We start from the raw sequence: 16,376 nt of genomic DNA, 5'->3' as shown, positions 1-16,376 counted from the left end.
CACAGTATAATCATTATACCACACTGTGCCCACAGTTTAATCATTATACCACACCGTGCCCACAGTATAATCATTATACCCCACCGTGCCCACAGTATAATCATTATACCACACCGTGCCCACAGTATAATCATTATACCACACTGTGTCCACAGTATAATCATTATACCACACCGTGCCCACAGTTTAATCATTATACCACACCGTGCCCACAGTATAATCATTATACCACACCGTGCCCACAGTATAATCATTATACCACACTGTGCCCACAGTATAATCATTATACCACACTGTGCCCACAGTATAATCATTATACCACACCGTGCCCACACTATAATCATTATACCACACTGTGCCCCCAGTATAATCATTATACCACACTGTGCCCCCAGTATAATCATTATACCACACTGTGCCCACAGTATAATCATTATACCACACCGTGCCCACACTATAATCATTATACCACACTGTGCCCAAGTATCAAAAACAGGCTGCTCCAGTACGCCATACATTGCAACCCAGTATGCCAAGCTAAACCCCTATATTAATATTATGCACAATGTCCCCGCTCCTCTCAGTATGCCACATAGTATCCCACACAGAGCCCTCCATATTAATATTATGCCCCAGTGCCCCCAGTATGCCACATAGTAACCTCCTCCACCCCCACCCCCTGTGTTCCACACAGGGACCTCCACGTTAATATTCCATTACAGTGCCCCTCAGTATGCCACACATTGTCCCCATATTAATATTATGTCCCAAAGCCTCCTAGTATGGGACATATTGCCCACCCCACACTATACCACACACAACTCCCATACTACGACCCAGTGCCACCCAGTATGCCACCCCTTATTATGGTCCCATGTCAACTCATTATAAAACAGAGCCCCTTTTTATTAACATTATGTCCCACTGCCTGCTACCTGTCATGTCCACACATCACTGCCCATGACGCTTCCCAATGTGGCTGTTTAAACAGACTACAAAGACATTATAACAATGGACATTTATTTGTTAGAGCAGCTGCTATTGTGTCCACGCGGACTGACCTGTGTGGGGGGGCCTTGTGTGTTCATGCAGCGCTGGGTAGGGTGAGGGGAACTTGGACTCTAGCGCGTTTCCACTCCCTTCTGCTGACAGTGTGACAGGCGGCTCCCCGGGTGACACACGTAGGCGCTGCTACAGTACCACACACAGGGGCAGATGTATTAAGCCTGGAGAAGTGATAAAGCAGTGATAAGTGCAAGGTGATAATGCACCAGCCAGTCAGTTCCTAACTGTAAATTTACATATTGGAGCTGATTGGCTGGTGCGTTATCACCTTGCACTTATCACTGCTTTATCACTTCTCCAAGCTTAATACATACTGACCGCAGGCGCCTGCTGGCACAATGCAAACACTGTGAAGGAGCCGGGCACCCGCTAATGGAGAAGGCAGCAGCGGCGCCCTCCACCATGCAGGGCACTATGCAACTGCGTGGTCAGCGTAATGGTCGGTCCGGCTCTATCCCCTAACCATAACCCGCCCTTCCCACAACCTAACCCTAAAGGGCCCCATACACTAATACGACATGTCCGACCGTCTTGTCGCAGGCGATCACCTCGGCAGCCTCCCAGGCGGCAGGTTCGCCCAAGATACGTCGTATGCTGTCCTTTTGCATACGATGTATCTTGGGCGATCCCAGCCATGCCTGCGGGGTCGGACATGATCGCTAGTGCAGCACGGTCAATCTGGAGGATCCAATCCGATGCTCACGGGAGCGCGCATCGGATCAGATCGGAAATACCTCCAAAATGCCCGATTTCATCCGCTATATCGGGTCGAATGCCCGAAATCGGATGAAATCGGGCATTATCTCTCTACTGTATGGGGCCCTTTACCCAGTACTGTTCAGGTTCAGAGCCACTGCCTGCTAAAAGAATGACCAGGAGTGAATTAATAGAGGAGTGGGATGCATATGCAGTCTCTGTCCAGTCCCCCTCCTTTCTAGCCAGCAGTGCAAGTTAGTGGACCATGGTGCACTGTATCACCACTCCATAGCTGAGCGCAAGCAACTAAGGGGGACATGTATTAAACTGATAAAAGTGGAGAAGCGAGCCAGTGGAGAAGTTGTCCATGGCAACCAATCAGCTGCTCTGTATACTTTTATAGTATGCAAATTATAAATGTTACATCAATGCTGATTGGTTGCCATGGGAAACTTTTCCACTGGCTAATTTCTCTACTTATATCACTGCTTAGTACATGTCCCCCTAAGGGAGATCCTGAGTCCTACCCATCTCATTCGCATCACCAGTTTGAGCTGTTTGGGCACAACTGGGCGGCTATGGGAAGTTTCCAAGTAGGATAAGTTGAGTGAGAGAATGTGAAGACGGAAGCTATGGCATGTCAGATCAGTTGCCAAATTGTGTTTTAACTGAAATGTTTGCACTATGAAAACTTTTATAACGCCCCTAATGCGCTCTCTTTTTAGAGTAATGGGATCGTTGCAAAACTTTGAAGCCTTCTCTGAAGAATTTAACTGCAAGAAGGGTACCACAATGCATCCAGTAGAGAGATGCCGGGTCTGGTAGACGAAGTGCCATGAAACGACCTTCAGAAATCGGTCTGAGAATATCTGCTGGGCTGGTTATACATATTGAACAGTTATAGCCAATAATGTGCCTGGTGTTTTCCTTCTGTTCAGGTCAGAGCCATGGTCTATGGTAACAAGGCAGAGAAAAGGGAGGTGACAGTCTTACTGTTTTAGGGTTCAGCTGTCACCACAGCAAGTGTTACAATTACTAGAAGATAAGATGTTTGGAAAATGACTGTTTTTAAGGCTTGACTGTTATTATAGAAAACAAAATACTGCTGTCAGGTTTTTAAAGACTAGTTTTAAAAGATGTATTTTTTTTTAAGCTGACTTGGCTTTTGATATCATGTTGTACGTCTATATTGGTTCCACCTCATGTCTCGTGGCACTCTCATTGTCCATAGAAATCAGTATGTTTAAAAATGTCGCTGTGACAGTAAGAAACAAACTAAAAAGGCTCACTTTGGGGAAACTACAAAAAGGAAGATCTCATTAATTTAAAAAATAAAATTATTTCTGCCCATCTGATTATTAGGACCACCCCGGCCTATGTATTGTTTAAATCTTATTGGTGCAGCAATTAGTATTTTGATGTTACACTTTTTAGTTGCCATACCTCCTGTAGCCTGTGTTGAGGGTGCTTCCTTCTCTTTTACTAGAAATGCATTAAATAGAGAGTTCTAGCAGTTGGTGCGCCCTGCACCTTTGACCTAACTCTTAATCAGAAAGAAATGTAAAAGACCCCTTTTACTAATATAAATAAATGAAACATTAGATTTACATTTCCCTAAGTTACTTTTTAAAACATAAAGAATACTCCAACCCCAATTTTAAAGCTTTGCCATAAAAATTTGCCCAATGGATTTGAATGAAATACAAATACATTCAAATCTTCAGAAACAAACAGCAGCTAAATAGCCTATCAGAAGCACTACCATTGTTCTTGATATGCTTTTCTATAGGTTCTTGCTCTATAAGACCCTCCTCCTCATTCCTATCTGCACCACACTTTCCATACTGAAGCTTGAAATACTGATATTTTCTATCATGCATTTGTTTAGAGAATAGGGGGTCAATTACTAAAGCTTCTAAAACAGAGAATTGGTGATGTTGCCTATAGCAACCAATCAAATGCTGTCTGTCATTTCTCTATTGCCTTATAGAAAATGATAGACAGCATCTGATTGGTTGCTATGTTACACCAATTTTCTGTTTTAGAAGCTTTAGTTAATTTACCCCTGGGAGAGAGAGAAAATGGAGACAGCAAAATTGACCTCTGATGACAACTTTCACTTATCAGGAGTCAAGACATACAGTACAGTCTCCCAGTGTTTATAATAACAAAGCAGGCTATACTATACTCACATTTAATTTTCAGTCAAAATAATTTTGCTATCAGCGTAACATTACTTCCCAACAGTGGCGGAACTAGCGAGCGGTGGGCCCAGGTGCGACAAAATGCTTTGGGCCTCATCCCACCCCCTCACCCCTGGAGAGGATCTGATGAGGGGGACCTGCTCAGGGCCAGAGAAATGGATACCTAGCAACAGTGCCGTAACTAGACATTTTAGCACTGTGTGCAAGAAACGGCATCGGAGCCCCACCCCTGCATGCAAAACAGGGGCAGTGCGTGCGCAAAAATACATAAGAGTGTGGCTTCGTGGGGAAGGGGTGTGGCCACAAAATAATACCAATTCATAAAACGGTGCACAGTAGTCTCCATTATTCAAATTACGCCGCACAGTAGCACCACTACACCAGGTAGAGACCCTTTTACACCTTACGGCGGACAGATTCCCCTTTTTACACGTTACGGCAGACAGCGTCCCCTTTTTACACATGGCGGCAGACAGCGTGCCCTTGTTACACATTACGACAGACAGCGTGCCCTTGTTACACAGATTCCCCCTTAAAACACATTACGGCAGACAATCCCCCTTTTTGGAAAGAAAGAAAGAAAGAAAGAAAGAAAGAAAGAATTATACTTACTCTCTCCGCTGGCTCAGGCTCCTCGGTGCAGCTTCTACAGAGACCCCGGGCAGGAGAGAATGAGGAGGAGGGAGGTGGAGGAGGAAGCCGCAGCAGCGCTGTGTTATAGGTTGAGGCGCTGCTGCTGCTGCTGCTGTCCTTCACCATAGGCTGTCCTCCACCGCTGTGAATGCTGGAATGCGCTTCACAGCGGCGGAAGACAGCCTATAGTGAAGCAGAGGGACAGCAGCAGCAGCGCCTCAACCAATAAAACAGCGCTGCTGCGGCTCCCTCCTCCACCTCCCTCCACCTCCTTCCCCCCATGGCAGCTGCGCTCCTCTCCTCTCCCGGCGGCTGTATGCTGCGGGCAGCGGTTGCCTGCAGCACACAGCGGCATGTAATGAGTCAGTTTGACTCATTACATGCTTTGGGCCCCTGGACAGTGGCGGGCCCCAGTGCAACGCACTGGTTGCACTGGCGGGAGTTCCGCCTCTGCTTCCCAATTAATATCTAACATCAGAATATACAGTATATGGGACCAAATGTAATAGAGTGAGAGTTTCAGAAAATGAGAGATTTGGTAAGGTTTTTCAGTTTTTTTTAAAGTGGCAATCATTTACACTGCAAAACCAGGTTGATTTTGCTGTGTAAATGATTGCCACTTTAAAAAAAAACTGCAAAACCTTACCAAATCTCTCACTTTTTGAAACTCTCACTCTATTACATTTGGCCCCTGGTCTTCTACATAAACAGAACAGTTATGTCCCGAATGCAGGAAATGTTTCCATATCACCAATTGTATGTCCAAGTTTAACTGGCTATATTTCAAGTTTATCGCACCTTATGCACAGATGGGTCAGTCAATCACTTCCTTTAGCTAGGAGCGAAATTCAAATTGTAGTATCCTAAAATTTAATTTATACCACGTAATTAGTTTTGTTGAATTATAATGCTTAATAAAAATGTAAATACTTAGATAAACCATTCAATTTAATTGAAACATTTCTAGAAAGATGAAGTCTCAAAACTTATGGTTAAGTAGTCATTTATATAATTGGCTTATAACATAGGCTTCGGTATGGTCACATACGCACAACAAAGCCTTTCACATTTTCTGTTTCAAGCAGGGTCCAGTTATGAGTTGTACTATCCGAAAAGCATGGCACTCAGGGAGAGGTGTATCAAGTTTTGGAGAGAGAGAGAGGAAGTTGAGAAGTTGCCCAAATTAACCAATCAACTTCTAACTGTTATTTATATGAATTGACAGAAGCTGATTGCCAGCTTTGGGCAACTTTTTACTTTATCTCTCTCCAAGGCTTGATACATTTACTGTTTTCTAGAGGGTGCAGTGGGGGGTTTATATTTGTAACTCAGAGCACGATGACCAAAACTTGTCTAAAAAATACCCCCGTCTTCCCCACGCCTACACTGGCATTCAACTCATTACATATTTTAGCTTTGTTCCTAGTGGTGACTTATAACAGGTGGAGCTTCCCAGCCAATAGCTGACCTCTTTTTCTGCTCACTAATATCCAGTCTTGTTTTAATGCTATGTTTGTTCCCAGCTGTAAAGCAAGTGGTAACTCTATAACTAAAGGTTACAAATAAGAATAATCAGCGATTCACATAGATACCAGTTCTACAGTAATAATCTTTCCAGAGCATTTCCGATATTTAGCAGCTGGTAAGTCAGTCTCTTTGACTCTTGCTTCTGCACTGCCCATGGGTTATTTGCACATGACTAGGGTAACGGATAATGGACAGTGATTTCAGGATGTATTACTTAGTTCAAAAGTCCACTGGCTTTCTTTCATATATTTTAATACAAAAAAAAAGGAGTTTGTTTGGGTTGTTTTTTTTTTATAATGTATAATAGTGGTTGCTATTAGGGTTATTGAGTGCCCAACATAGTATTGCATTTATATATTTTTGTTTATTATATATGTATTTGTTCTTAAAAGCTATTTTCATATTATTGAAACCATAACTTAGATACTGTACAATGTGGATGGCACTAACCAAATTTTGGTGAATTTTAGTTGCCTAATAATACCACACCAGTCCAATCAGATTAAGACCATGGTTACACACAGTGCAAGGTTGAGTGCTCCTCATTGATCTAAGACATAGGGTGTGTACACACGGTGAGATCCTGGCTATGCCCGATTTTCACTTGCGATTTCCCTTGAACTCCCTGGAGCCCAGATAGCACAGATTTTGACTAATGTTTCTTGAGATATGGACTATGTGTGCTTACGATTTTGGCTTATGTGAGATGTCATTGACATGTGAGGTGAACTAGATAGTACACCGATCTAGCAAGGATTGATTTGCCTGCACAGTCTATCTTTTCTTGTGATGCCAACCTGGCGGGACCGCGCATCGGGATCGAATCGGGATTACAAGGTGACTTTCACCTTGCGATCTGCACTAACTTTTCTTTCGATTTTGACTATATAGTCAAAATCGGAAAAAAATATTTCACCGTGTGTACACACCCTTACAGTACATTAAAATCTTGTAACGCAAGTCGCATATTTTCAGGTTAATGAACTACAGTACAGTATGTTTTTTTAATTCAAGAATTCTGTGCTTCTAAATCTGACCTTAGATATATGTAAATAAGAAGGTTATCTGGTTGATCCTTAGTCATTCAAATGCTGCTTTACAATTGGGTTCTTACCAGTTATATTTTGAGTTGAATGTATTTAGTGATTACCCCTTGCCCCAGCTAAGAGAATCATAAGTGACCCGGGTGCAGGACCAACAACCACAGTTTGGGGTAATGTTATCTCCATTATATCAGTGAGAGTTTTATCTCCTGGCCGGTAAAGGAAACACTCCTCAGTAGAAGGTTGATTTGATGGCTGTTGTAGCTTGTCCAATAAGCTGCATCATAGACAACCTTCAAAGAAGAACTGTTTATATTCGCACATCTCCAGGCCCAAATACTGGTTAAAGGAGCAGATGATATACCCAAGCATTGTGTCTACATGAATTTATCAGTAGAATCAAGTGTAGACGTCATATAATAACAGAGAACAATCAAAAATCTATAGAAATCAAAATATATTTTTACTGAAAAATACCAATGCAGGACATGTCATTTTCACACATCAGACGGTTGCTTGAAAGTGATTTATTTTAGAGAAATATATATAAAAAAGCTATGTATTTTTGTTTTAAAAGATATATATATATATATATATATATATATATATTCTTGTGTGTAAGTATTGTCTCAGGCTTTCTGTAGAAATTAAAGATTATTACAATGTAATGTATGTTATTTTCCAGATAACTATAATGTCATGTTTTGATGGTATATATTGTCATTATTGTGTGTCAATGATTACTTTTGATTAAAATGATATGTTAATAGTGTTTATAGTGTTTTATTTATGTATTGCTTTGCCTGTATACAGTGGAGCCCCAACAATAGAGGATAAGTGGTTTTCCCCATAGTGTGAGAACCCGGGTAACATTAAGGGCTCTTATTGGGGGTGATCTAATCTAAGATGGTGATCTATTCCTTTACCCAGCTCAGTGAGATAACTATAGAAAGTATCACCCAATGGTATACGAAAATAGGTATTTTATTGTAAATATACAAGATATAGATATATATATATATATATATATATTATGCCATAACTGGGATGACCATTCCTTCACTCCCAGAGTAGACATACAAGCATGTGGAAAACAAAGAGTATAGCATAGAGGTAATGACTTATTCCTCTCAAATTGAAAAAGAAAATCTAAAACCAATGAATGACCCATCTTGTACGATAAACACTTCTGGATTGATAAAATATTAGCAGCACTGAATTTCACATAGACAATAAAAAGATAAAACAAATTATAAAATGAATAAACTGTAATTCTTACATAGAGGGACATGTAGTAAGCCTTATAGCTCCCATACATCAGACGGCCCGTTCTCACAATTCCCCAATCCTCTGGCACCGCCGATCCGCCAACCGGATCCACCACCTGTAACATGACAGTTCGGAACTAATTGGTTGGTACTTTATCTCTCTCTCCACTTGATCTCTCTCCAAGGTTTGACAAATCTCCCCCATAGGATGGTGCTTTAAACGCATTTCTCAGTACAAATTACCGCTTCCTCTGGCAATGATTACCATCTCTGGTATTTGTTCATGGACAACTTTTTGTTGCCTTGTTTATGTACTAAGCCATGGACAGAGATAAAGGACATGCAAATCAGCTCCTAACTGCCATGTCATCTTGACTTGCTGAAAGGATTAAGAGGTCTATGTACTAAGCCTTGTACAGAGATAAAGTGGATGGAGATAAAGGTACCAGCCAACCAGCTCCTAGCTGACATTTTTCAAACACAAAAAAAAAAACCCCACTTTGTTTGGAAAATGTCAGCTAGGAGCTGGTTGGCTGGTACTTTTATCTCCATCCACTTTATCTCTGTACAAGGTTTAGTACATAGACCTCTTAATCCTTTCAGCAAGTCCAGATGACCAATAATTAGCTAAAACTGTTTTACACAATGAAGGCTTCACTCAGTAGCTCAACATCTCCAAACAGCGATGGCTTTCACACATTTAGCAGGTATGGTTTGCGTAACAAGACATGTAGGACCACACAGGAGGGAAGGAAGTTCATGTCTCTTACTATGGGAGGACACTTTATTCCTCTTCAGCAAACCATAATTATTTATTCAGTTGCATGTGCCCATTCCATTCAGTTAACATTTGTCTTGCATTTTGTGTGCTTGGGACCTGGCCAATGATGGGTCCAAAATGCACCTAATGCTATTTTCTCAGCCACTTCTGCCTCCTGTTATGCTAAAAAGTAATTGTGGATGTGGCTAGTTACTGTTACAGTAAGTGAAGCATCACTTTAATAGAATACAGTTAATATAGATAAGGGGGGATGTATCAAGAATTGGAGAGAGATAAAGGAGAGAAGTGGCCCAAAGCAACCAATCAGGGTCTGTCATACAGTAAATGACAGAAGCGGATTGATTGCTATGGGCAACTTCTCCATTGTACCTCTTCAAGGCTTGATTCAAACCTTCCCCCCCACCCTCCCTCCCCTTAGTTATCTTTCTATATTACAAGTGTAGTAAACATACTTTTTGAAGAGGAAAGGAAACAAGTATAAAAATTCCTAATTTGTTGAGAAAGCACAACAATACAGAATAAGGACATTTTGCCTACCAAATAAAGATTTAGAATACTGTGTAAATTGTACAGACATTGCATCAATAATCTGTCAAGAACAATTTATGATTCATCCAGATTGTGTGGTTGAGGGAAGCAGGGTCATGGTTAAGCCCCTCCCTCACTAGTTCTCAGACCAAAGGTGAGGTACAAAGAGTTGGTAAGTATGGAATACTTTAATCTTAATGGATAGTTGATGAAGGATATATATCAAGGTTCACTATGTTCTATTTGGATGCAACGTTTTGATATGTCAGAAAAGGGCATTGCCCAATGTGGAACATTTTTCATAGGAAAACTAAACAGTGGACCTTTAAGAGATTTAGGGGTCTATTACCAACCAATGAGCTCCTAACTGCCATGTCACAGACTGGGTTTGAAAAATGACAGTTAGGAGCCGATTGGCTGGTACTTTATCTCCATCCACTTTATCTCCATCCAAGGCGTAGTAAATAGACCCCTAACTCTGAGCATTGTGTGTGAAGGTGAAGGCAGTCAGTTATATAGAGAAAGAAAATAGTTTTCAAATAATTCAGAAAGCAGAACTTTTACCTGTAGCGAATACTTGGCTGTCACTGAAAGAAAGAAAAGTTGGATGATATTACCATCAATAAGACACCTGGGCCAATGGCGTGCACCCAAGGCAGACTACATATTTTTGAACTTCAAAGACTCATTTTCTTCGGGCTTAGTATCTCAAGATGGGGAATAAATATGATGCCAATTTGTTAAACGAGAGAAACCCAGTGTCTACTATATACAAATACTATTTACATATATTCCAGGTTATAAATAGAAGGTATTCTATAAAAGTGGAGAACTCTAAAAAAGGTTTCAAAATATGACTTTTGGCTTCAGTTACAATGCATGTTATGTGCGCCCCAAAAAGGCCTTTGTTTTACAAAGTGACACTTAGGAGTTAAGTTCTGTACATCCATGTGCAGCTCCACAACCTAGAGGTGAAAAGTGTCTATGTTGCGTCACATACTTTACAGCACATTAAATGAAACCCAGTTTTCTTCCTAAAGCATTGCTCAATATAGCCTTGTTTATGGGTTAAATTATTCATTTGGAGCATAAGAGAATACTTTTGTATGTGTGAAGGTTAGTACCTAGCTTGAACTGCACTTAGAAATGCCTTCAACTCTAGGCTGTCCTCCCCTGGCCATAGCGGTGGGATATCTAAATGGTATCAGTACATTGTTCTACTGACTAAAACGGGTAAGACTCCCTTGCAGCTTAAATGGGAGAGGGATCTTTCAATTGTTCTCTGTGAGGAGAAATGGGACAATATCTCTTTAATGTGTTTAAAAATTTCTAAATGTCTCCAACATTCCGAAATGTTTTATAAATGATGTCACAGGGCGTACTTCACCCCGCAGCGGCTTCATAGCATTTGGCCCTTGATGTCCCAACTCTATTGGAGAAACTGCGGGCATGTGGGCAATATTTTGCACATTTTTTGGGAGTGTCCGCTCCTGAGGCCGCTGCGGACGGAAGTGTTTTCTTTCATGCCGGATGTGCTGGGAGTGGAGGTGCCGGTGAATCCCTTGTTTGCCCTATTTCATTATTCAACATGTGCCCTACCTAACTGTGATAGATATGTTGCTGGTCATATTCTCAAATACACTAAGGCGGCAATAGGTCAGATGTGGAAATCGATACCCGCCATCCAAACTATTATTAATAATACCCACAAGCATTTCTTATTTGAACCAGCAGGAGGTGTGTATTCTATATCGCCTCCCTCGGTGCAGAGAAATTGGTTGAAATGGCGGGATTTCCAAGAACGGCAGGGCCATGCAATACTCATCAATGATTCTACTGATTTGTTGCAATTACACTCCCCACAGTCTGATACTGACTTATTATAACGGTTCTTCCTCTTTTACCTACTTATACCAATGTTAGATTATGCTGCTCCTATGAACACAATTATTGTAGAGTTTACCTTGTGTCTTTTTGTTCCCCCTTATGTGTCGCTGTTCTATACTCTTTTTTCCCCTTTTCCTACTTGCTCTATTTGCTGTATTCTCTGTTTTATTTCTGTTGTGTATTTCATTTGTCTGTTGCCAAGTTTAGTAGTACACGATTGGCGAATTGAGTACTCTGTTCTAATGCTACTTTATTATGTTGACTGTTGACTTTTGTCATTTACTCAATCCTGTTATCTCTTGTGGATATTTTTTTCTTGTGAAATGTGCTATTACTCTTGGTCTATGTTTATTTGAAATTTAATAAAAACTATTATATAAAAAAAAAAAGAAATGGCTTCAACACTGAATAGGTCCCATTTAAAGTATAGGACAAGACATCATTACTGTCAACTCTTAACTGGTGTTTAGCCCTCTGCAATGCCAGGAACACTACAAATGTGGTTTCTGTAGTATCTGTGCCCAGGGACGTAACCTACAATCACCAACACCATAGGAAAATGTGATGCTAATCTATCCATAGCACCAGACCCAACTTTGCTCTTCTGAATTTGTGCAGGGGCCAGTGAGTGCTCAGTTAGGCCCTATTTCATGAAGTCCAGGGACTAGTGTAGCACCCTAGCCAGTGCAACCTCTGCAATTGCTAAGGTAGGGCTGTTCCTGGATATTTTAATACACTGGGCAGGCCTCTCTGGCTCCTCTTAATAGTTCCTCTTCCTTGTTAGACATGCAACATCATGACATCAGGTATGCTGTAAAAAAGGGAGCCTGGAGCAGGAAAATGAAAGCTGGTGTGTCCTTTATTGCACCGGACAACTCACCGGCCAGACACAGTTTGCCGCTTGGTATGACTCTGTGCTATAGTTTTATTTCTGCTTCAGCTCAGGGGCAGAACTGGCGGCGATGCAGCCAACACATGGCAATAAAGTGTGCTGCAGATGACTGGATTATCAGCAGTCCAGTCAGGTACTAATATAATGAGTCAGATTTATAGTATACCGGCGGCTGCCACGCCATGGTCCGTAATAAAGAGGGATTAGGAGGTGGTCCACCCATGGCTCCTTCTCTCTGAGTCAATCCCCTGCTGCTGATGCTCGGGATGTGACACTATAATCTCGTGACTGTCCCTGACATGAAATCCAGCAAACAAAGGAGCCATCCTACCTGAAGATGTAGAGTGGCTGGCACATGTTGACCCACAACCAGGCCCTATACTGGGAAGGCAGCCACCAGGTGTTTCTCTTGCGTCCTAGAGGATGCTGGGGTTCCATTTAGTACAATGGGGTATAGACGGGTCCCTTGGGAGCCATGGGCACTTTAAGAGTTTAATAGTGTGGGCTGGCTCCTCCCTCTATACCTCTCCTACCAGACTCAGTTTAGAAAATGTGCCCGGAGGAGCCGGTCACAGCTAGGGGAGTTCTTAGGAGTTTTTCTAGTTTTATTGTTTTTCTAAGAGTTGTTAGGTACAGGAAGTCTGCTGGCAACAGCCTCCCTGCTTTGTGGAACTTAGGGGGGCGAGTAGGAACAAACTCTAGAAGTTAATGGTTCTCTATCTCCGCTGACAGGACACTGAGCTCCTGAGGGTGCTGATCGTAAGCCCACGTGGGGACCGCTCACTCCCGAAGCACGGCCGCCACCCCCTAACAGAGCCAGAAGAAAGAAGAGTGGTGAGTATAACGCTGACGGCCCGGAAAGCGTGTCGCCGGCGGGTATGGTGGCACAAGGGTGGGAGTGCAGCTCTGACAGGCTGTGCTCCAGAGGGCTCAGTGGAACACTGTGTACGGCGCTGTGAGGGGCGTCCTGAGCCAGCGCAATCACCCTACACTGGTCACAAAAGGCTACCAGGGACTTATCCATCTGTTAGCTGCAAATTACCTCAGGCCAGTATAATACAATAAGCGCGGGAAGACGCGCCATTACAGGGGGCGGAGCTTCTCAGCGGATCCAGCACCAACCAGCGCCATTTTCTCCCTGCAGATCACAGCAACAGAACAGTTGACGGAGCGCTGCCCTCCACATAACTCCAGCTATCCTCTGCGGTACCTGGGTGTTATAGACGGGGGGGGGGGGGGGGGAGTGTATTATTGGAACTGTTTATCCTATTAAGGTTACTCAGTCAGCACTGGCAGTTTAGTTTATTAACTGCCTACTGGGACGCTGTGTGGCTGGCTCCTTATACTCTGTGACTCTCTGAAGGTACTCTGGGGAAAACTGTATCTGACATCGTGTGTGTGTGTGGCTGTATATCTCACACTTACAATGTCTAGGTACTCTGTCTCTTGTGCTGCAGAGTGTGTATCTTCTCCTGATGAGTTTATTCCATGTATTCAGGACTGCCGTGTACTTTCTCAGCCTTCTGAGTGCGAACCCCCATGGGTGGATTCTATAAGGGTAATGGTATCCCAGATTTCATCTCGGATATCACATAATGAGAATGTAACGCAGGCTTTACAGCAATCTGTTTTGCAGTACTCAGCTCCCACTACCTCATCTAAGGCCCCTATTACATACCCCAAAAAGCGTGCTCTTGCCCAGATAACGCAAGCAGACACGGATACCGACTATAATACAGGGGACGGTGATGGGGATATGCAGGGGGGGTGATGCACCCACTTGCTAAGGGGGTGCAACTCATTATTGAGGCCATTGGGGACATTTTACACATTACTGAAAAAGTACCTGAGTAGGTAGAGGAGGCTTACTTTACAGACAATAAGAAATCCTCCCTTACCTTCCCTGCTTCCAAGGAGTTAAACGTCTTGTTTGAAAAATCCTAGGAAAACTCAGAGAAAAAATTCCAGATCCCAAAAAGGGTTCTCATTGCTTTTCCCTTCACTGAAGAGGACAGGAAAAAGTGGGAAAACCCGCCTATAGTAGATGCTTCTGTATCTAGGTTGTCTAAAAAGGTGGTTTTTACCTGTCCCTGGTTCAACCGCTTTGAAAGAGCCGGCTGACCGTAAGATTGAGAGTACGCTCAAATCACTATACACAGCTACACGTGTGGCTTTAAGGCCCACGATTGCTTGTGCGTGGATTTCTACAGCCATAGTAAAGTGGTCAGGCACATTACTAGAGGATTTAGATACTATGGATAGGAGTGACATTGACTTGTTTTTCTCATACCTCCTAGAGGATGCTGGGGTCACTTCAAGAACCATGGGGTATAGACGGGATCCGCAGGAGACATGGGCACTTTAAGACTTTCAAATGGTGTGACCTCCTCCAGACTCCAGTTTAGATCTGTGCCCAGGCAGACTGGATGCACTCTGAGGAGCTCTACTGAGTTTCTCTGAAAAGACTTTATTGTTAGGTTTTTTATTTTCAGGGGGGCTGCTGGCAACAGTCTCCCTGCTTCGTGGGACTTAGGGGAGAGAAGTCAGACCTACTTCTAGTGAGTTTAAAGGCTCTGCTTCTTTGGCTACAGGACACCATTAGCTCCTGAGGGTTTGGAACACTAGGTACGCCTAGGGGTTCATTCCCAGAGCCCGCCGTCACCCCCTTTGCAGAGCCAGAAGTCAGAAGACAGGTGAGTAGAAGAAGAAAAGAAGACTTCAGTGATGGCCTCTGAGGTACCGCACAGTGATCGCGCTGCGTGCCATGCTCCCACACACAGCGGCACTGTAGGGTGCTGGGCGCTGGGGGGGGGGGGGCACCCTGGGCAGCATATAAATCCTCATATGTGACTGGAAAAGAGTGGTATGAGTGCCTGGGCAATAAATCCTGACCCCCGCCAGTATAAATATAATAAAAAATAGCGGGCTGAAGCGCGCCATTGAGGGGGCATGGCTTAGCCCTCATAGCTCTCATCAGCGCCATTTTCTCTCCACAGAGTTGTAGAGACGCTGGTCCTTCCTCACACATAACAGAGTGAAAAAAAAGGGGGGGGGGGCCGGTACATTTGGTGCAATATAAGTTAGCTATAAAAGCACTACAGGTCTGAGGCATTATATAAAGGTTTTCAGAACTGAGATTGAGCGCTGGGTTGTGAGCTGGCAAACTACATCTGTGTCTCCCTGACAGACTTTACTGTGGGTCTGTCCCCTATATGCCCGGTGTGTCGGTGGGTGTTTGGTACACGTGTGTTGGCATGTCTGAGGCTGAGTGATCTTCCCACAAACGGCTGTATATTTCCCTCAGACCCCTGGGGGTCGCAAAAAAGATTATTTTACCCAGTTATTACTCCACGATATCGACACGGATACTGTTTCCTATGTCGACCATAATGTTTCCGGATTAGATCCACAAAAGCATTCAGTATATGATTAGTGCAAATTAAGGACATATTAACATCACTGAGGACCCTGCTGTTACTGACAAAAGAGTCTATATGTGGGTATATATATATATATATATATATATATATATATATATATATATACACACACACTGCTCAAAAAAATAAAGGGAACACTTAAACAACACAATGTAACTCCAAGTCAATCACACTTCTGTGAAATCAAACTGTCCACTTAGGAAGCAACACTGATTGACAATCAATTTCACATGCTGTTGTGCAAATGGAATAGACAACAGGTGGAAATTATAGACAATTAGCAAGACACCCCCAATAAAGGAGTTGTTCTGCAGGTGGTGACCACAGACCACTTCTCAGCTCCTATGCTTTCTGGATGATGTTTTGGTCACTTTTGAAAGCTGCCGGTGCTTTCACTCTAGTGGTAGCATGA

The 16,376-nt window shown here is 42.9% G+C and overlaps 1 protein-coding gene across 2 annotated transcripts in view; it reads left to right on the top strand.

Moving 5' to 3' along the window:
• Positions 1–4,667, top strand: part of MMEL1 (membrane metalloendopeptidase like 1) — a 536,727-nt gene extending 532,060 nt beyond the window's left edge. Inside the window, exon 23 of one of the 2 annotated variants that reach the window (XM_063943337.1) lies at positions 2,487–4,667. In XM_063943337.1, the coding sequence (XP_063799407.1) occupies positions 2,487–2,586 (100 nt within the window). In that variant the 3' untranslated portion in view covers positions 2,587–4,667. The remainder of the gene's footprint in view (positions 1–2,486) is intronic. The other variant, XM_063943336.1, reaches the window with a different exon arrangement.
• Positions 4,668–16,376: the final 11,709 nt, after the last annotated feature.

Source organism: Pseudophryne corroboree, chromosome 10, assembly GCF_028390025.1.
Source record: "Pseudophryne corroboree isolate aPseCor3 chromosome 10, aPseCor3.hap2, whole genome shotgun sequence".
NCBI lineage: Eukaryota > Metazoa > Chordata > Amphibia > Anura > Myobatrachidae > Pseudophryne > Pseudophryne corroboree.
The sequence above is the reverse complement of the archived record's forward strand: the minus strand, read 5'-3'. Positions and strand labels throughout refer to the sequence as shown.